General features: G+C 41.7%; 3 protein-coding genes across 3 annotated transcripts in view; 1 reads left to right on the forward strand and 2 right to left on the reverse strand.

Annotated features, from left to right (window-relative positions):
- psph (phosphoserine phosphatase) overlaps nucleotides 1-22,875 on the forward strand; it is a 178,342-nt gene that overhangs the window by 69,691 nt on the left and 85,776 nt on the right. The window lies entirely within an intron of this gene.
- c1qtnf5 (C1q and TNF related 5) lies at nucleotides 5,344-9,235 on the reverse strand. The gene is made up of 3 exons (XM_084019443.1): nucleotides 9,111-9,235; nucleotides 6,376-6,611; nucleotides 5,344-6,276 (listed from the first exon to the last, which is right to left on the reverse strand). Exons 2-3 carry the CDS (start codon nucleotides 6,596-6,598, stop codon nucleotides 5,756-5,758), a joined length of 744 nt encoding a protein of 247 aa, XP_083875569.1. The 5' UTR covers nucleotides 6,599-6,611; nucleotides 9,111-9,235; the 3' UTR covers nucleotides 5,344-5,755.
- The window catches only part of kmt2a (lysine (K)-specific methyltransferase 2A), a gene marked incomplete at its 5' end in the record, with an annotated part of 39,864 nt that continues 32,071 nt past the window's right edge, over nucleotides 15,083-22,875 (reverse strand). The window contains 3 exon segments of the mRNA XM_084018615.1: nucleotides 15,083-19,952; nucleotides 20,065-20,194; nucleotides 21,204-21,284. Of these exon segments, the coding sequence (XP_083874741.1) occupies nucleotides 19,677-19,952; nucleotides 20,065-20,194; nucleotides 21,204-21,284 (487 nt within the window). The 3' untranslated portion in view covers nucleotides 15,083-19,676.

The raw sequence follows: 22,875 nt of genomic DNA on the forward strand, positions 1-22,875 counted from the left end.
ACAGGTAGGATTCCAAATGTGTCTGAGGCCAATATTAAAATAACTGTCCCAATAACCAATACATCACCAGCTACATCAAGTCAATCTTACATTCCAGACATAGTTAACCAACACTTACATATTTTAAGCTTTGGCCTCTGTATCTTTTACCAAATTTGGTTTTCGTCATGAGGTTCACACAGCCTGCTTTATGCCCCGGGGTTTCCATACGAAGAGGGCGATGCAGATTTTTACAACTGGAATATTAGTGGGAAGTCAAGCAAGAGTAAAGATTCTGTCACTTGTCGACGCCGTATCTGAAACCAGAGATAATGCAACTGTCGAGTCTAGAGATGGCTCAATTTTCATGTTTTTCATCTGCAGAGATAAAAGGGAGTGCATTGGGGTTGTAGGGTTAGAGGAGCGGGCCCCTAATAGTCCTATGAGACCACTTCCACCACCATATGACAATTCACCAGAGCCTTGGTGGTTTACAACATCATTCCCGTTCCCAAAGTTAGCTCTAAAAACATCCCCGGCTCCGTACCACACATCTGCTATCATAAAGAATGCACTCACACTTTTAGTGTATTCTCTGGGGTAATAGAATAGAGATGCCATTCATAGATTTGTCTCTGAACATGACATTGGCATCTTGATTGATCCTCTAAGGTACCGGTACTGAGGTCATCTGTGACTCAGCAGGAGACATGAAATCGTATCATCTTTATAACGGAGAGGTGGGCTCCTGGGTCACCACGATCTAAACACTCTGTTTTTAGAGATGAGAAAACATGTCCAGCGGTTGTTGATTGTCTCCTGACCCACGAGCCCGGCTTCAGCAGTGTTTACGTGTTAGTTGTAAGTGAGGGTGGTGTTAACGGCGGAGAGGAAGTCTAATGTCAGGGAGGAGTAAACCACGGAGAGCTTTATACTCCGGGGATTCGACCTCTTCCTTTTGACCCCGGTGGTCCTGGCCTAGAGCAGTGTGGGAAAATGTCAGAGTCTAGTGCACCCTTCCCCGCCTCACTCAGGCTCTATTTTCCTTTCTGTTTATGATCACTGTCTCTGCATCTTACTCTGACTCTTCATTTCGCCATCGTCTGTAAACTGTGTGCGTTAATCTCGGGGTCTTAATGAGTGGGAACCGCTGTTCAAAAACCAGATGGGTTCAAGCCATCATAACAGCGAGCATCTGTCCTGCTCAAATGTCACAGTTTGGTGACCAGCCACGGACAGCGAGTCGTCCCTGACCTCCGAGGCCTCGTGAACAATGAGAGAATGTCTCTGCGTAGACCTAGTTTAAAGACGTTTCCATAGTTTAGCCAGAATGACTCCTCAAATCTAGAAATGAGTCAGCATTTTGGCACTTCCAGTTCCCTTGTCTCAAAGTTATTGGGCTTTTTTTGGTGCAATGCCTGAAATAAGGTTTGAGAGATTTGAAAGGGTTTTTTTTCTACGACATAAAATAAAAATACGAAGCTTTTATGCAACTTTAAAAAGGCTGAGGCTTAATGAGACGACTACTTGCAGCCTGGTGCGGTTTGTTTATAGCCTGGCGATTGCATTTATGCTTCAAATCACACCCCAAAAAATATGTGAGAGTATCATAAATATTTGTTTGCCACAGATGTTATTTTTGTGCAATAATCCAAACTCCAATAAAATAACCCCTTTGTATTTTGTGGAGGGAACCAGTGTGAGGCCAACTTCTTGTTGGCCTACAAAAATACATCATCCCTGCTGAAATCTGATATCGACCAGCCTGACATGACATCCTTCATGATGCAAACACAAATACAGAACAATACAGAAAAAAGACCAAAATGTAATTTAAAAAAAAGATGAGATAAAACAGAGAAAATGTTAAGATGGATTGACCGTATTGTGACGTGATAACGAAGTGACCGGCAGCTCATTAGCTCTGGCCTCCACCCTGACTTCAACTGTAATTAAGAGTTTTGTTGTAATTAATCCAGATAATCCTGTCAGCCTTGAATAAATGCAGCGTGTGACGTATGGACCACATGGAGATTAGAGCTGGACGATAGCCATCAGGTCGGAGGGCTCATTATAGGAGCCCCCTGTGGTACTTGAACCTTCACCTTTGGACTGAAATGAGCAACTGTTCAAACACAAAAAGAAAGATGACCAGGCCTGAAGGAGTACCTCAAACCCTACTCAAGTAGATGTACTTTTACAGATTTAAATACAATATCTCATCCATAAACTATGTCCACTGACAATTCAGGTGTGTCCTATTAAAAGGTGATACTTCACAAATGTGGTTTTCATTTCAGAAAATGATCCCGCTGGTTTGGCATTTACAGTTTTAAAAAAATGAAGGCACTTTGAAATTTGTCCACTTAAGTGTCACTATTTTGACATGAATCAGTTAATTAATAAAACTAAATGCCTTTAATTTTCTGTGAAATATCTCTGAGAGCTGGTATTATGTTTCAGATGTTAAATATCTGATTTAAAACGAATCACTTGATTTCTTTTAAATCACAGAGGGAGGATGTGATCTGTAAATACTGGAGTCCCCTTGTGACACAATGGGAAGTAGCTACTGGAACAGGGGTTGAACTAATAAAATCCTCATGGGCTGATCCATTCCTGTGTCAACTCCTTCTTACGAGCACAGCCACCGTTGCTCATATCATAAAGGCACCTCAGGGATCAGAGCCTGCTGACACAGATGGTTGAAATGACTAGTCGTCCATAATCTGAAGCACAAAGTGATGATACATGAGACTCTCCTGGCAGAAGTTCCTGCAGACCGTGTTAGCTGTGATACACCACTGCCCCCTGCTGGACGAAGGGGTACATCCTTCTTTGATGGAGGGAATTCCAAATCAGTAATAATAATAATAATAATAATAATAATAATAAAGTTGTTTTCCTGTATATTCTAGCTGTATTACTCCCTGTGTTTATCAGGAATATTTTGTCTTTCAAATCATATTTTAGCTGGAAAGGATTGGAATCTGAAACTGAACATATAAAATGTTCAGTTGAAGACCCTTTCATGGAGGACAAAGAGGATACATTTATGTTTGCAATTACACAGGTTCCAGTCCCAGACTCGGATGAAGGAATAAGAGTTGAATAATGAGTTAAAGAGGGGAGAATGTGCAACAGATGAATTGAGATGACCCCACAAGGTTCTAATAAACGGGCGGAGAGATGACAGGCAGGTAAGGAATCCAAACAACTCACTCAGGACGCAGCAGCTGGAGCAGACGTCGGCATGAATCTGCTTAAACAGTGTGGCAGCAGGTGAGTCTTGATTGGAGGATTGAAAGTAGGTGTGACGAGGAGAGGAGAAGGCAGGCGATGCCCTGAGGATAACACACACTACAGACATATTTAAAATGAGTTAAATTAATCTAAATGATAGGCTTCAATATTTGTCCACATCGTTTCCTTGGCAGTAAGGAAACGGCTTTAAAGGAATAGTTTTCTTATTTGCTTTTTCTGTGAAGCTCAAAACCAAGTGTCAAGTATCACTCTTAGCTTAGCATAGCACAAACACTGGAAACGGATGGAAACAGCTAGCGTGGCTCTGTCCAAAGGTTACAAAATCTGCCTGCCAGCACCTAAACGTATTGACACTTTATATGTTGCTTGTCTGAAACATGGACTATTTCTTGTCTCAACTGGTTGCCTGGCAACCCAGTGACAAGGAAGGAAAAGTCTGATTATTTCAAATTAAAATTGATTTTCTTTAAAATAGTACTTAGGTCATTGTGTAGGGACATAAAACAAAAAAGGTACAAAAACTAAATTAATATAATATTATACAATCTTAAATGAATTCATGAATTGAGAAACTAATAGAATTAAGAGACATTTTGGCAGCTAACAACCCTTCTATACAGTGCATTTACACACTGCCATCTATCATAATGTCTCACTCTCTTAACTACTATTTGCTTCAAGGCTTTAATCCAGACATCACACTCTTGCCCTCCTCCACCAATCAGAGCCCAGAAGTTCAGGTCGTGATGTCACATCTTGGCCGTCCGGTTCAAACAAAGCGATTCACAGGCTGTGAACTAATGGAAAAAACTGATTGATGCCAGATGAAGATTGATTAACTCACCGCTTCTCTCATTCCACCCTAGAGGGGAACGTTATGAGGACATTAAAGTTTAATTATGTGTAGGAGTCTCAGGGAAAATAACATTTCCTGAAGTGTGGGGTAGTTTACTTGACAGAAAGACGTTACTGATGTTCTGCTCTCGTCGGTGTTTGCCCTCCTAAAAAAAAGATGTCGGTGGGCAAGACGCAGCTCAGAAAACCGGGAAGAGAATACATGGTATTATTGTTTTAAAGCATCATCAGTGACGGGAAGAAGGCGGGGACTTACATCCACCAGCTCACAGTGTTGAAGTGTAGCTGGAGAGTCTCACGGCGTTTGGTGAAACCATCAGAGGTAAACTGTGGAAATCCAGCGGAAAATCTGTATTTTTCCAGCATTTTGTCATTATGGTGTCCACTTCGGTCGTGCTTTATCCTTGGGAATGAAAACCAGAGGCTTGGATTTGGTTGATTAAAAATGCCACATGAAAAGTTAATAAATCTGGCAATGGCGATATTTACTCAAGTACTACTGGAGTATTTCCATGTCATCCTACTATTCCATTGCATTTCAGAGGGGCGTATTGCAGTTTGACTGCACTACATTTATTCTGCAGTTTAGTTACTTTTCATATTAAAATGTTACATTTGACCAAATATGAGGATCTTACAAAATAAGATGCATCGTCAGAGATTTGAACCACTGGTTCCCAATCTGTGTGATTTACAACCCCTTGCCGGGGCCCCTCATGGGGCCCCTCATCACGGCTCAGATGTCTATAAGTTGTTAACAGCTCCAGCAGAGAGGGATTTCCCCTCTGAACTAAACAGCTTGTCTCATTTGACAACATTTTGAGGCTTAATGAGGTAAAATGATCTTTTCGGCCCCCTTAATCCCCTCATGACTTGGGAGGGGGCTCGACCCCTGTGTTGGGAACCGCCGGATTAAAACACCTGTCAAAATGTAGATGAAGTGCTTCAAACTGGCTCCACCTCCACCGAATACAGCAGCAACTTATATATCGATGCATCAGTATTAACGATTTCATAATGTCACATATAATAACATATAACTCAAAGGGGCCATAATTCTGCAGAGCTGATGCTTTATATAATGTTTATCAAACAACATGTTTACTTTGGTAAATACTTATACAATAAAATCACTTCTGGAGATTGAAGTTAAAAGTTTAGAACTGATTCGTAGCCACATTAAGTAAAGCTCATCTCCTCAATGTTTCCAGTGTGAATGGGTATTTATGGCCAAAACTATGTCAGTCAGTTTACAAACTGTGATGGTTTATTCATGTGTTTGCCGTGCAGGTATTTACAGGGAAACAGAACACCAGCACAATAATAGCATAACGCTGTTTGAATCCATGGCCTGCAGTCGGCTGTCAAACATCTGCTACAATAATTAGGTGTTTGCAGTTTAAAGGGCTGCGAACTGAAGAACAGACGCTGAATAAACAGCGTGCTCGCCTCACACTTCACCAGTCCGGTATGTGCCATCAAGTAACATTGTCTGGTGTCTTTTATACTCATTACACAAATACAGATGGTCCGGGTCAAAGCCATAATCGTCTCCATCCAGAGCGTCTCAATTAGAAATCTGAAATATGCAACTTAACAACTTAGAAAAACACAGGTTGCGGGTTCATTTCCCCAAAGTGGCGTCGTGGGCTACGTGTCACGCGAACACGGCAGAGTTTTTCCAGTCCGAGTGCACCAGGAAGCCGGTGAAGCTGCTGTCTGTCTTGGTGCTGGAGTAAAGGCCGCTGTACTCCGACAGAGCCATCTGGACCCACACCTGGTCCCCGGGGACGAGGTGCAGCAGGGAGCCGCCCGACAGAGACGCCGGTTTGGGCCAGTTGCCGTAGAACTGGAAATAAGAGGCGACCGTGTGTCCGTTCTTCACCAGGTCAAACTGGAGGCTGGCCCGGTAGACGGTGGCGTGCACGGCGAAGTAGTACACCCCCGGCACCTTGCAGGTGAAGTGTCCCGTCTCGGCATTGTAGTCGCCCTGGTCGTTCAGCATGACCTTGTCGAAGTGGACCGCGTCGCCCACGGTGAGGGGCAGAGCGTGGCCCTCGGACAGTTTGACGCTGAAGGCTGATTTGGGGGCCACGGCGCACTCTCCCGGCTGCCCCCTCTCCCCCTTGTCTCCTGGGTGACCTCTGTCTCCGGTCAGGCCTCGCACTCCCATCTCACCTGGAGGAGACAGTCATTAGCACCCACATTGTGTCACGTATCACATCCTCACACTTAAACACCCAGTAGCCCCAGTAGTAGCCCCAGTAGTACACCCACCTGACTCTCCCGTCTCCCCCTTCTGGCCCTTCTCTGCGGGAGCGGCGTCCCTGCCGTCCCTCCCGTCTCTCCCCGGCTGACCAGCACTGCCATGAGCCCCAGGAGAGCCGGGGATACCGGGGTGACCAGTACACAGACTGGGAGGGATCTTGTTGTCTTCTAACTGGTTGGAGAGATGGACTTGGAGCAGGAGGAAGGAGTGCAACAGCCAGAGTGACGTCATCGCGGTGTCACGGCTGTGGGGGAGAAGAGAAGTTGGACATTTACAAACAAGCCTGAGGGGTGTGACGCCGAGCTTCGACCTCCAGCAGGATCAGAGTGGAAACATCACTTCAAATTAAACTTCAAATTACAGAAGCAGAGAGAGCCCTTATAATCTGTGTAAACACACTGTAACGAGTGATTTACAACATCATTTAAGGACTTGGAGTATCATTTAGTTTCACAAAAAATATACTGTGGCACAAAGTTTAAAAGCTTCATTTAAGTTGCAGTTAAAGGGAATCGATCACATTAATTTAAGGACCAGTCTTCTCAGACAGACAAATTACCCGAAAATATGAATTATTATAACTTTATTACGACTTTATGTTTTTTCAACAACTTCCTCACTTGGTTTGATGGCAAATTAAAACATTATATTACATATTGTATTACTGAGCTTGCATTACTCATCAGATAAACTGTAAGGAAAGGGTCAGTAATTTAGAACAGATGACTCGTGAAAGTGTCTTTAAAAAATGTAATAGCTTTAAAAATATGAAAACACGGCTATAAGGGAGATTCTTACTGAGGTTCGACTGTAACAATCAACCCGGAGGATCTGGTGTTTATTAACACAGGTGCAGTTTACGGCTCTAACCGGTGATTCAGCGTTCTTGAATAAAGAGTCATGATAACAAGAACAGCATGCTCTGTTTCATGGACGGCACGTGGTGGGAAGTGATGTGGCGAGAAAAACATAGAAGAAGAAGAAAAAGCACCATAAATGAAAGAAGATTCTACAAGAAATACATGCAGCTGTAGAATGATTAATGACGAACCAAAACATGGTAACAAAACAGATGTTTCCAATAAAGATTTGATGAGATGCTGAATGACTACAGGCTTCTCAGAAACAACTCAGTCTTAAACATTAACAGGGTCACCAATTCTCTCTCTCTCTCTCTGTCTGTCTGCTTCTGTTTCCTGTGTGTGTGAAGCTCAGATCCTCCTCTGACTCGGCTTGGACGGTCTGAGGAAGATATCAAATTGCACTTCCAACCCCGACCTGTTATAATCGGCGTGTTCTCGGCTCTTCTCCACGGCCTGCCGCCCTGTTCGGCTGTCTGTCTGGCAGCAGGACCGGCGTCACAGGACCATAAACTCTACTGATGAGCAGAGCAGGAGGACTCACAGCTGTCTAAATGTACCAGCTCCTTGTTTAGGGTTCAAACTCTACTACTATTGCTTCTGTTAATACTGCCACTACTGTTAAAACTACTACAACTATACTACTACCTGGGTATTCCTGCTCAATGTATCCTGAGATAACTTCTGTTATGTGATAAATACAGTTGAAATGAATTCACTGTTTGTGGTGTGCTATCTGGAGGTCTCTCCTAATTGAAGGCTTACTTCCACAACAGCAGCAAAATAAGGCAAGGGGGAGGGAGGGAGGAGGGGGGGGAGGGAGGGAGGGGGGGTGGAGGGACTAAACCCAGAAGGAAACAGTGAGAGAGAAAAGGAGGAGGGAGAGAGAAATGCATGTCAGCGTTCCAAGCAGACAAATAGTGAGTCTGAACAGCTGTCTGCCACTCCTCGGATGATTAGAAACATGAATGTTTTCAATAAGCCGACAAAAGATGAATCCACCGTTTATAGACGTCAATATGAGGGCGACAGTGTGTATTGTGCAGCTACACACAGTTCTGACCCACAGCAGCTTATTGTCTTCATGCATATTCACGATGCTGCTGATTTCTTTTTCTTCTATGTTGCTGTAATACGTGTTATGAGTTGATGTCCAATAGATGAACTTTGACAGGCAGTTCAAAGACCTGATGTCTGCCATATTGGGACCAGCTGGAGTGTACTGATAATATCAACGTTTACTGTAACCCCTTGAAGGCAACGCTGCACATTTATTCTTTCACCCCGTATCGCTGAATAATGCCCTTAGATGGTGATGGACTCAAATACAGTACTTGTGGTACTTGTACTGTAATTTCCTCTATGTTATGCAATTTAACTGCCATTTTAACTGCACCCCATTTATCAGAGAGCTTTACTTGAGGTGATACGACTTTTAGAAAGTCTTTCGAATTCAATGGATTACTTTAGAAACGAACATCCAACATAGTCCTTTTAGTTAAAATTGTTTCCAACTACACCGGCTCCAACATTAAAGTACTGTTTAAACTTGAATGCACCAGTAACAATAATCTAAATCTAATATATTTATCATTATTTATCACCTCTGTTTCATAGGAGTACTATATTACTCAAACCTTTGCTGTGGGTTTGTTACTGTTACATAAGTAAAGGATCTGAACACGTCTTCCTCCTCTGCCTTACAGTCCTCTCTCTTGTCTAGCATCTAATACACAATTATGCACTTTGTGGTAATTCATTCTTAATGGAAACAAGATCCCAGCACTAAAAGCGTTCAGGCATATCTCAGCCCTGCACCCTGACATGTAGTCTTCACCTGAGGAGCTCTTTCACTAACAATTCAGGGGAAAAAAACAACTTACCAGACGATAGTGTGAAGTCTTAGGGAGCTGCTGCTGCTGCCGCTGCTGCTGATGTTTGAGTGTGTCCAAGTGAACCCAGTCAAAGCCAGAGAGTCTGGCTGGGAAAACACTGAGAGGAAACGGTAATGAAATCCAATTAGAAAGTGGGGCGGGTGGGAGAGGAGGCACTGAGGGTCGAGGAGAGAGAACACCAGGGAGGATACAGAGGAAAAGATTCCAGCACAAATGAAAGACAAATAACCATAACTCTGAAAATTGTGACAAAATCGATACGAAAGAAGGAGTTAAGCGGGATGGTTGGAAGATTATGTAACAGCGTTTGGGGGGAAAACTCCCTGAGACCGCAGAGTCCAGAGGGCTGTGGTCAGAAAAAGTCCCCACAACAAACTGCAGCTGAGAATGTGCTCTTTATTACACAGACACGCCGCTGTTTAAAGAGACAGACGAGAGGGATGAATACAGACATCAACTGACAAACAACCAAGTTTTCTTCACTCTCGTCTGTGATTTTCTTTATCTGCCTCCACGATGAGTCAACTGGCTCCATCCAGACACCATCGCTCTGCTAATATCAACAAAGGCAAGGCTCTCTGACGGTAATCCCCTGCTCCCTGTAATTCTTCACTATTAAATTGATAAAGCGAGAGCTCTTAATATCTTTCTGGCAAGGAAACCCAGACTTGAGCTGGGTGAATTCAGCAGCTCCTTTAAATCTGGCCAATGAAAACATTTTTTCACTGTTTTCGAGCAGCAGTGACCCCAAACAGACCAGAATTGCATCAAAACTGTTGGAGGAGTGTCTGATCTCTGTGGGAGGAAGGAAAACAAGAAAATTAGCACGGGACTGTTTAGTACAATACAGTGGGAACAGCAATACATTCAACCATGTGTTTACATGTTTTCAACTATTCTCTTTCTAGTAATTCAGAATATAATGGAATTATAAAAGTGAAAATGTGCCACTCACCCTACAGTTAAAAAAGCATATTTGCTGTGACATGCATGTTCCCACTGAGAACAAAGGGTGAAGAACTGCTGTGACGAACATATGGGTCTGCTTAGATTTAATGCTAAAACACGGGTTTTATGGGAATGTGATGCAGCAGAGCTGAGACATGTTTTTAATTAGCAGCACCAGAATCAGCACATTGTGCGGCGGCTAATTTCCTGTAAGCATCCATAAACTGCTGCTTGGAGGATTTACTGTTAATTTAGTCATAGCAAAAGCGTGATGATGTTAGCTGAATAACAAGGCAGTTTGAATAACAAGGCAGTTTGAAAAAGGAGGGGACAAAAAGACTAAAACATGGAAAGTTGGTATTGTGTGGTTCATTCTAGACCTTGGATACACCGGCTGAGAATTACGAGGTCAATTAAGTATCTGCATTCTAGCTTTCAATCATATCACATGATCTTCATCAGCATGCAGTTTATATTACTAATCATTTCCATTTATGCATTCTGATGAAGATCCTTTAGAGCAGTCACCCACCCAAACCAAAACCCACATAAGAACGGTGTCTGTCCCCCGACCAACCAAATTAACTCAGTCCAACAGAAGAGGGATTTCACATGAAAACCTAATAAAAATTAGCACTTCTGATGTAGTAAAACAAAATAGGAGAATTAAATGTGGCCTCTTAAACTTTAGATCTCTCTCATCTAAAGCAGTATCAGTCAATGATTTAACCCTCGGGGCACTCAGGAAATTTACGCACACTCACTACCTTCGGGCCTGTACGGGCCACGCCACTACAAGTGTCATAAAAAAGAAAAAAAAAAGACTTTTTTTTTCCACTTTCACTGCATAAACCTTTTCAACAACTTCAGACCTAACCTTAGATATAAAGTTTGTTATTAGTTTTTAATTTTTTTTTCTGTTTTTAAGCCTTTTTCTCACACGAATATTGTGTACTTTTTATGCGAAAAACACAAAATATGCAATATTTTCCAAAAATGAGGTGCAAAGAGGCTTATTTGAGATGAAGTTATTACAGCCTTGACTAGGTCAAAAATTGATAACATCATTGTTTTTGATGCATTATTATTTTTGGAGACATTAAGGTTTTTTCAAAAAACTTACACCTGTTACTTTCGGGCCCAAATGGGGTCCCTCTCATAAAAGTGTCATAAAAAACGAATGAATGAATTTTTTTTTTCACTTTCACTGCATCAAGCTTTTCAACAACTTCAGACCTAACAATAGATATAAAGCTTATTATAATAATTATTATTATTTTATGTTTTAGGCCCTTTTTTCATACAAAAAAATGTCTAATTTCAATGCAAAAAGCACAAAATATGCAATATTTTCCAAAAATGAGGTGCAAAGAGGATTATTGGGGATGAAGTTATTACAGCCTTGACTAGGTCAAAATTTGATAACATCATTGTTTTTGATGCATTATTATTTTTGGAGACATTAAGGTTTTTTCAAAAAACTTACACCTGTTACTTTCGGGCCCAAATGGGGTCCCCCTCATAAAAGTGTCATAAAAAATGAATTTTTTTTTTCACTTTCACTGCATCAAGCTTTTCAACAACTTCAGACCTAACAATAGATATAAAGCTTATTATAATAATTATTATTATTTTATGTTTTAGGCCCTTTTTTCATACAAAAAATGTGTAATTTAAATGCAAAAAACACAAAATATGCAATATTTTCCAAAAATGAGGTGCAAAGAGGATTATTGGGGATGAAGTTATTACAGCCTTGACTAGGTCAAAATTTGATAACATCATTGTTTTTGATGCATTATTATTTTTGGAGACATTAGAGGTTTTTCCAAAAAACTTACACCTGTTACTTCGGGCCCAAATCGGGTCCCTCTCATAAAAGTGTCATAAAAAATGAATAAATGAATATTTTTTTTCCCTTTCACTGCATCAACCTTTTCAACAATTTCAGACCTAACAATAGTTATAAAGCTTAGTATTATTATTTTATGTTTTAGGCCCTTTTTTCATACAAAAATGCCTAATTTCTATGCAAAAAAAACACAAAATGTGCAATATTTTCAAAAGATTTACAGTCAAAAACTGTCAACATCAAAAACAAGTAAAAGATATCACATCCACAATAACACTATAACATATTATAACACTGACTTCATAAACACTGGACAACTATTTACACAAAACACATGGAAACAATAACATTCTACCATAGCATATTTATAAACAGAACTCACATAGTGGATTCAAATGTGCCTGGCACACTGCTCACTCCACTGAGACGGCCCTCCTCACAGTGACCAAGTCCCTGCTAGACACCAGAGCCTCATCCCACTCCTCCGTTCTCATTCTCCTCGACCTGTCTGCTGCATTCGACATTCAACCACCAAATCCTCCTCTCCACCCTGGCTGAACTTGGCATCACTGACTCTGCTCTAACCTGGTTCACATCATCAAATCGCACCTTTCAGGTCACATGGAATGTCCAAATTCTGTTCTCTGTTGGATAACCAACTATCCTGCACCCCCAATATCACTGCTGTGGCCCGATCCTGCAGATTTGCCCTCTACAATCCGCAGGATTCGGACCTTCCTCACAAAGGATGCAACGCAACTCCTGGTCCAAGCACTGGTCATCTCCCGCCTTGACGACTGCAACTCTCTCCTGGCTGAACTCCCGGCCTCTGCGACTAAACCATTGCAGCATATCCAGAACGCTGCAGCACACCTGATCTTCAATCTACCCAAATTCTACCATTTGACCCCACTCCTCCGTGACCTCCACTGGCTCCCTGTTGCAGCACGCATCCAATTCAAGACGATGGCACTGGCCTTCAGGGCCATCAATTGAACGGCACCCATCTACCTCCAAACACTGGTCAAACCTCACGCCCTGAGGTGAGCACTTCGCTCCTCTACTTCAGCTGGCCGGCTGGTACCACCATCGCTGAAATCAAACAAATGTTGCTCAACAAAGTCCAGACTCTTCTCTGTTCTGGTCCTCAGTGGTGACTATTTTTTAGCTCTTACTTTATCGGCAATGATATGTTGTGGTTTCTTTGTTTCTTTCTTTTGACAAATGTACTTGTAAGTCACTTTGGACAAAAGCATCTGCTAAATGACCTAAATGTAAATGTAAAACCACACAGCCAATACTCCAGAGGAGGGTCTGTTTTGATCAAGAAACAAAAACATAAACAAATCGGAATTTAATTTCACAGACCGACACACACACACACACACACACACACACACACACACACACACACACACACACACACACACAATCAATCACATTCACACCACTCTTTTATATCAATCCCAACACACCCAAACCATATTTGAGCCGTTCTGGTCATGCATTTTGCAGAATACGAACTAGGCTCCTATTGTGACACTGTGCTCTGATCTCAGGCTGCTCCTCATGACTGTCTGCTGTCTGTTGGACAAATGACCAGTCTGACCAGGCTGCAAACTATTTGTGCAGACTTCAGAGAAGCAACAGCAATGATATTTTATACCACACAGCCAACAGTGCAGGGGAGTCTCTCTTTTGATCAAGAATTAAAGACATGCACAAATCTCTATTTGCCTGTGAAGAGCTCATTTTCACAAACACACACACAGACACACACACACACACACACACACACACACACACACACACACACACACACACACACAATTTATTCTCAAACACATTCACACCACTCTTTTATATTAATTCCAACACACTAAGACCATTTTTGTGGATTTCAGCCTCTTCACTGTCATGCATTCTGCAGGATAAGACAACCAGTCCTCTCCATTGAAACTGTGTGTGGTTAGCTCTACTGTCCCCAGTGGTTTGAGGAAGTCAGCACATCTCAAACCTTTTTTTCTGTTATTTTGAAGGGAGAGGCTTGGGAAGTCACATTGATGCTGGCTTTGAAAAAAATGACAGTTTCACAGTATGTCAAAAAAAGCAAATTTTATGGTTTTATAATGGGAGTTAATGGGGCCTGCCACGGTGGCAGGTGTGGGAATTTTTTTATGGTATATTCTATACATCTTGCAATCAAGTGGATGAAAAAAAAATGTTTTAAAAATTAAAAGACAATCCTTGGAAAAGTTTCAGAAAGGTAGGCGTTAAACTGACAGAGATATTGATAATCAAAATCAAAAGTACCCAAACGGTCCCCCAAAGTGCCCCGAGGGTTAATAACAGATAATCATATTGATTTATTCTGCCTGACTGAAACCTGGCTGCGTGATGAAGACTGTTTGCTTCAACGAAGCTAGTCCTCCCAGCCATATTAATACTCATATATCTCGAGGGAGCAGACGTGGAGGAGGAGTTAGAGACATTTTTTATTCTAGCCTGTCAATCAATCTGAAACCAAAACTAAATTATAACTCATTTGAGAGCCTGATTCTCAGCCTTTCACATCCAAACTGGAGTACAATCAGCCAATTCTGTTTGTTATTGTGTATCGTGCTCCTGGTCCATACTCTGAATTCCTATCTGAAGTCTCTGAGTTTCTATCAAGTTTAGTCCTTAAATCAGATAAAGTTATTATTGTGGGGGATTTTAATGTCCATGTGGACGTTGTAAATGACAGCCTTAGTGTAGCATTTACTTCCTTAATAGATTCTATTGGCTTCAGTCAGAGTGTACAGAAACCACTGTCATAGCCACACTCTCGACCTCGTCTTATCTTATGGCGTTGAAATCGAAAACTTAATCATCTTTCCTCAAAACTCTTCTTTATCTGACCATTACTTGATAACCTTTTAATTATTGTTGCTGGACTTCCCTCCTCTAGGAAAAAGCTACTACTCTCGGTGTCTATCGGATAGAGCAGTAGCTAAGTTTAAGGAAGTAATTCTGCAATCTTGAGTTCACTTCCATGTCTTAATGAAACGGAGGACTTCTATGTTAATCTTAGTCCCTCCCAGATCGATTCTCTTCTAGAAATAGTCAACATGTTTTTGTTTTTTTCAATGCAGTAAACGAAGCAAGACACAACAAAGAGTAAAGGAGACATGTTTATTATTTAAACTATCACTTAAATAAAAAAGTGCATAGAAAATAAACATGATTAGAAACTTTTCTTTTTACACTTATGTACAACTTTTTGTTTCCTAATTATACATTCAACCAAGTAGTTTGTGGTCTATTTTCACTGTGGTGGTTTTCCTTCATTTCGTTGATGTGTATTGAAAGAACACTGTTGAAACGGGAGAAAATGTGACTGTTGAACTCATGAATACCGTTATTATTAGAGAGCAGGCGGAATATTGATAAGACAAAGGTATAATCAAGGCATAAGAAACGAGCCTGTTGGTGATCCACAATCCCTCTTTTGTTTGTGTGTCCTACTGTCCGCTCCCTCTGTGACACCACGTCCCGTCTAGGCTGATAACTTCTATACAAGAAACAATTAGAAAATTACAAATACATGTTACGTACTCTTCAGACCTCTCCTAAACCTTGACTTGTAAAACAACAATTCAGGGTGGATGTTGCACAAAATAAATAAATTAAATGTTTTCAACATCAGCATTATCTCAGCATTATGACTTTCTATTAAAAAAAAATAAAACAGTACATGATAAGTACAACCAAAGCTTCGGAGGAGAGAGAGGTCGTCGGGGAGACATGAGAGGTTTTCCACAATGGAAAAACACCGTTTTGGTGGGATGTTTAAAACTCAAGGTCAGTCTCCACAAACCAAACTCTTAATTTATACCACATCAAGTAAGCCGTCTTAAAAAAAAAACAATCCCTGTTAAAACATACAAAGAAAGAAAGAAGAAAAAAAAAAAAAAAAAAAACATTCACTACAATAACCGGGGGGACAAAAATGTCTGACCTCAAGAAGTTCACAACAATTAATACAGTTACATTTCTCATCACATAAAAACCGTTTTCTTTCCAGAAAGAAAATGAAAAGAAAAACTGCAGTGCTCCTCGCTGGCGGAGGAACGCTCACAGGCACAGCAAAATTGGTACTGGATATCAATATACAAAAAGAATGATGCACGTTAGTTTCATCTGATAGTACTGTAACACAAAACCATTATAGAGTACATTGAAACATTGCTATTAACCGTTATAAATCTGCTGTTTTGCTACTGTAACTAAGTTTGTCTGTCCATTCCATATATTGTATAGATACTAAAGTACAAGAAATTACTATGCATGTTTCCGTATAATATTGTTATGTATTTATACTATAATTACAGATAACGACGGAGAAGAGCCACTGGTGTGGCGTGGTAAAATGAAGTCCAAAGAAACAACGGAGACCATATCCTTATTGTATACACGACGCCGAACAGTGAAATAAAATGACTTATTGTTCACTGAAAATTCAGGAGTGGATCTCATGAAGTGAGAGCCTAGACAGAGCCCTTGGCATCAGCAACATGTGTTATCACCGATGCTAGCGTAAAGTGTTGAGCTAACCCAGTAAGAAGCTGTTGTCCTGCAGACAGAAACGCCACTGCTGTTCACACTTCGGTATTATTCCCAGCGCTGAAATGAAAACTGCTGCCCAGTTTGAGGTCGTATCTACACATCGTCCGTATTTCTACCAGGGATGGTTGACGCGAGAACGGAAAAACAAAATGTAGCCGACAAAGTATCAACATCATCAGGTGAGAGGAGGAGGAGGAGGAATATACATTCATTGTTGACCTTAGCAGCTGAACTCAGCGAGCCCGATGCAGGTGCAGCTGTACGACCGCGAGGCCGGCCAGTCTGTCTGGGTTTGTTAGGGCGTCTGGTCTTGAGCCCCAAAATGGAAAAGCACGGCCGGGGTTCGTACACGCTGCACCTTCAGGAAGGAGAGGGCTGCTGGCGTGGTCCCTGCCTTCACTTTGTTGCAGAAGAAGAGTCAAGTGCACTTGGCTAGAGCCTCAAACGACACTTTCAGGAGTCATCAACACCAATCCAAGACGACCAACCAGTTTCTACATCTGGGCCTGACACACACATGATTCTCAGTGACTACCTGTGCTTGTGGTTTCAGCATTGGGAGTTGCATTATCCGCCTGGAGAAAGTGTTTTCCTATGCCTATTCAGTGCCTGTGTTTCACAGCTAAAGTGCAAACCGTGTGTGGGTCATATTATTTTTTTGTTTCAGTTCACAACAACAAGGAGCAGCGGGGGACTGCTAACGGCCTTTAGGTGATAACAAAGTCAGCAATAAATTAAATTAAAGAAAAGGGACCAAAAACAAAAAGTCATCCACTTGAGTCGCATAGTGGAACCAGTCAGTCTAAACAGTCAAATCAAATATTTCGGTTCCAGGAAATGAAGGCTTGTAAGAGAGACGAGGCATGCTCGTTTACAACTAAGGCAAACCACGAGGAGAGTGACGGAGGGAGTAAAAAGTGACTTCTAAACGCTGGTGAGCATCGACGAGCGGTCACCAGGATTAAGTGGTTTAAATAAACGGATGTGACGAATGCTGTTGGGAGCATTAAAATGAAGGCACCTCTTTATTTTACGTCGGCAGAGGGACAAAACGGTTTGATGGGACTCCTGTTGGATTTGACACGTGTGCCACCCGGCTGCGAGCCCGTCGACCCGTGGTTGATTTGTGACAAGAAGGGGGAAAACGACTCGTTTGGGAAAGACTGCCTGGTAGCAGCAGCCTGTGAGTGGACTTGATTCTCGGTGTGATGTGGTGTGGAGACAATAAGGCTGGAGAGAGGAGATATCTGCTATGGATCAACAATCTTAACTCTCTCAAGTGCATAATAATAGTTCACATGACTGCCATACTGCCAGCTAGAACTGGAACAATAAAAAAAGTCAACTCTGACCAAACGGCCCGGGATAGATAAAAGAGCTACTGGTGGACTGAACTCAATGGGACCAAGCCACAGACCAGTGTCAGTCTTTGGAATCAAAGAAAACATTCAGGCTACAAATTTTTTAAAAAGAAGAAGAAAAAAAAGAAAAGAAAATTACAACAAAAAACAGCTTTGAAAAGGCAGCGGGATACAAAACATAGAGACCAAGCATTAGTGTTTGTAAACCTCTATTTCCTACAAAAATGGCAATAAAATAAATACGATTTCTTAAAAATATAAATACCATCATTAAGTGCTATTCACTAGTGAGTGCTTTGTAAGTCTTTTTGTAAAAAAATATACATTATTTACATTTGTTTTTTCAAAAGCAAGCATGATATTTCCCTGTCCATAATAAAAAAAATAACAAGACATGACTTTAAAAGACTTAATACAAATTTCTTTTAAAACAAAACATTTTCCATAGTAATGGTTATCACAACAGGCCAAGAAGAAAACAAGCTGTGTGAAAATTCAATTCAAGGGCGTGATGTTTGGTTCTCTCTGCTGCTGTAATTTGGAAACGCGATTCAAAAGTCGAGCTTATATAATTACCAAAAACCGTTCTGATAATAACAACAGCATGCGTGCGTCGGTATGTTTCTGTAAGATCCACGGCTGTTTGTGGATCACAGCTCCAAATAATCAATTATAAATATGTCTACTAAAGCACATCAGTAGGGTTCTCCAGTCCCTTGGCTGTCAGTCCACCAGAATCTCTAGCTGCCTCGCTCTGTCAGGCCAGAGGCTTAATCCCATCAATAACATGTCTACGTAGCTACCAAGCTGTCAGACCAGAAGTCCATTTAAGTACAACGGATGGTATCGACCTCAGATATCACCCTTTACACGAACAGACAAAAATAACCTTTTGCTTTTTTAAACAAATCTACATTTCTACCTGCCTGTCTCTTTTTGCTTCTCTCTTCCTTTCTGTGGCCACTGCTCCCCCTAGAGTTTCCACCTGTACAGCTCTGATCAGGCTGCTCATTCACAAGCAGCTCCTATTTACAGTGTAAAATGTACACATCTACAAGCTTTTAAAAAGCCCGGTCAGGGGAAGGTTCAGTAAATCACAACGGCTCCGGAGGCATCAGAGCACATTCACACAGGGAGATGTGCATCAATAACAGCCGACACTGAGATTTATAAAAAACAAACCAAGAAGAAAAAAAATATTCTAAGTTTCTAATTTTTCTTTCTAGTAAAATTACTGTTCCAAGTCCCTTCAACAAATTGCACTTTGGTGTAAAATGGAACCGAGTTCTTTGAATTTTTTTTTCCTTTTATGTTCACATCTCAGCATTAGTGGACCATTACATATTTCTAGAAAATTAAGGAGGATGGGCCAATGTAAAAAAATGATGAAGGGGTAACTTTATCATCCAAATGTAAATTAAAGTTATTGTTGTATTGCAATGCTGTGAAGGCTCGAACCGTTTCATAACTCACCTCTGAAGGTGAAACTTCCCGTGCCAAATGTAAATGAGACAAAAGGAGGCACAGTATGTTGGAATTTCTACAAGTGGCCCCTCCTCCAATACGGCCCTCCCCGTACGTACAGCCGCTGCCTCTACTGTGTTCTGTCAACGCCAGCAGCAGAAGCACTGACGAAGCTTGTACTCTGTCGGCAGTGGCGACCCTACGTGGAGCGGACCCATGGGAGCCAGTGCCACGGCAAACCCCCAGCAGGGGGGGGACCTCAGACCACCGTGGCACTGCTGCTCAACAGACTAGAAATCCTCTTTTTAAATCGTTCAGATATCAGTTGAGGAACTTGCGACACTTCTTTGCGCCACAGTTGCAGGGCAGCTTGTTGCTGGCGTCCTCGATGGGAAACTTGTAGTCGTAGGTGAGCTCCTCCCCACAGTAGATGCGGCGAGAGGCAAAGATGACGATGTGCTTCTGGCCGTCTACGGTGATGACCCGGGAGTAGCAGTTGGGCTCGCAGGAGTGGTTGATGAAGCGGGCGGCGTTGCCATGCACCGTTGCGTCGACCACCTCATAGTCATCGATACGAAACATGTAACAGCCGATCCCCTTTGAGGAAAGAAAGACAGAGGATTTATAGTTCATGTATATAATCTATTATTTTATAGGCTCAATACTTTTTGGGTCACTTTAATCTCAAAGTTAATTTCCTAAATCTCACCTTTCCATCGTAATATTTCTCCCGTTTGTCAGTGAGGACAGAGCGGATGACATTTCCAGAGTACTCAATGACCATCTCCGCTGCATCGATGGTTTTCTTACAGAACAGACCTCGGCCGTGGATGGGAGACCTGCCGAGAGAGACAGATGTGGATTTAAAGGCTTTGTTTTGTCTTTTCTTACAAATCCAAGTTTGTCAAAGTTCTTGAGCTGAAAGTGTAGAGTTAATTTTGACAAACAATAAATAGTTGTGATGAAACGGAATAAAAGTAATTTAACTTTCAAAGATTATACTTGGTAACGGACAAGCACAACAGATCAAAACATTATAAACGACATAGGTCATTGTGAATGGTGAGCAGAGAAATCCAACAGCTAATGTCACAAAAGCCACTGCTGTCTTTTCTTAAAAAGGGACTAGGAACTTTTAGAGGAACTGACCACAACTTTCTGAAAATACTGGAACTCTTAGAGGTGAGGTTTACACACACACACACACACACACACACACACACACACACACACACACACACACACACACACACACACACACACACACACACACACACACACACACACACACACACACACACACACACACACACACACACACACACACACACACACACACAGATTCAACTCGTGCACTGCTTCATTCATAAAAAAAGGTAGTACTCTTGCATCGACTTAGGACCATTTTAGAATGAGAGGAGAGCATTTCTCTTTGTTTGGAAACATTAAAAGCAAGGTTAGGCTTTTCTGTCTGCTTTCTAACTTATTTTTAAAAGAAAATGACAGTGAAAAGGAGAGAGAGATAGTGTGAGCAGTACAGAGAGACAGCGCAGCAGTGTGGTGAATGAGAGAAAAAAAGTAATTTTCTGATGGAACACTGCAGTTAAGTTGTCAAGCACAAATAGATAACCATCAAACACAAAAAGGATGATTTCCTGTGAAGACAGACTCTCTGAATGTAATTTTCCTGCATTGTATTCATTAGATCCAACATGCATCAGTAAATACTATCCTGCAGTAAATGTTGCGCCCACCAACAACCCTTACCAGTCTCCCAGGTCTTTAGACCACTATAAATACGCAGATGACAACGGGCTAAAGGAAACGTTTAAGCACCACTGATCTAACCTGTAGACTCCAACGGTTTCCTTAGAGGTGGCCTTGAGCTGTTTGAATCTCACAGCCAGTGGTAGCTCCATGGAGGCACGCCTGCAACAGAAATAAATGCTACGGTAAGGGATGATCATTCATTTTGTGACACCAGAGAATTAAAGATCAGGCTTGAGAGCAGAAAAATGACTATTGAAAACATTGTAATTCAGAACCAATGCATCATCTGATTGACTCTTCTGATCAGCCTTTAGAGAACTGTTTGGACTGAGTATCGGCTGATTGGGAACGGATTGCTGGACGATTTTGTAACCTGCACCCTGATTAAAATGTGACAATAAACTTCAGCAAATTAAATATAAGAGGTTTGCAACACAAAACATTAAAACTGAATGGATAAAGCACTTCGTAATGCGGCAGTAAAGCTCAATGAGTAAACAGAGCAAGAAAAGTGCCTCTTGTAATTTACATCAATGTGTTGCTTTTGGACTGAAAAATGACCCAGTTAGTTGCTGGTTAAAGCCTGTAGGGATATCAAAAGCAAGATGTACTGTAAGTGACATCCCAACTTTGGTCTTACGAGACAATCTTGACAAAAATGATATTTTAGAACTAGGGTTGTCCCGATCACGTTTTTTTGCTCCCGATCCGATCCGATCACGATCGTTTGAGTTTGAGTATCTGCCGATCCCGATATTTTCCGATCCGATCACTTTTTTTTTCTCCCGATACAATTCCGATCATTCCCGATAATTTTTCCCGATCATATACATTTTGGCAATGCATTAAGAAAAAAAAATGAATAAAACTAGGGATGCTCCGATCAGCATTTTTGGGGGCCGATCCAATCACCAATCACAGAAATCACAAATCGGCCGATACCGATCACCAATCACCAATCACAGAATGGATGGGAGAATAATAATAATAATAATAATAGAGCCGTTTTATGACTGAACATACTGTCGATGACTGTGTAGGACACAGCAGGATTCTGGCCACTTGCTCGTTCAGCTACGCTCGTTTTGACTACAAACATGTGCGCACACCGGAGCGGAACGGGACGGAAACCGGAGCGTACTTTAATAATAAAAATGCCGCTGTGTGCTTCCACTGCCCGCTCGCTCAGCTCCACTCGGGTGGCTGTAATTAAGCTGATGAACGGCTGACGTTCTTGCATGTGATGTTGAAACTTCACCTGTGCGGCTCGCGAAGTTGCGCACTTTGTATTTTGGAACAATCCCAGCAGAGCAGCGCTCTGATCAACAGACACGGGACGAGCCGACTGTGCGCACGAGGGTGGCTGATAAAAGCCCACCACACGTCACTAGCGTTGTTTACACTAGAACTTTGACAGGCCATCGGCCACGAAATTCCCACCCTGCGTCAGGCGCAGAAAAACAGTCTCGGGTAATAAAAATATATAAATATGCGATCGGCTTTTCTGATCGGCACTTTGACTGATCGCCGATCAACCTGTTTAGGGTCCATATCGGCCGATAATGATCGGCGGCCGATCGATCGGAGCGTCCCTATTTAGAACTGTTAACTCTCCATTTCATATAATAAGATGAGATAAGATAATGTTAGATAAAATAATCCTTCACTGATCTTGTAATGTAAATGTAAATCTTCACAGGGGGCATTCAGGTGTTGCATCAGCACAAAGTCAGTATTGTATTTGTATTTA

The sequence above is a fragment of the Eutrigla gurnardus genome (genome assembly GCF_963514095.1).
Source record: "Eutrigla gurnardus genome assembly, chromosome: 10".
In the NCBI taxonomy this organism is placed as follows: domain Eukaryota; kingdom Metazoa; phylum Chordata; class Actinopteri; order Perciformes; family Triglidae; genus Eutrigla; species Eutrigla gurnardus.

What these genes read in the sequence shown, in the direction of transcription:
- c1qtnf5 (XM_084019443.1), bottom strand. Translation starts at nt 6,598, where the DNA reads ATGACGTCACTCTGGCTGTTGCACTCCTTCCTCCTGCTCCAAGTCCAT. An exon ending in GGGGGAGACGGGAGAGTCAG is followed by an intron (nt 6,277 to 6,375) that starts GTGGGTGTACTA and finishes TGTCTCCTCCAG; the next exon opens with GTGAGATGGGAGTGCGAGGC.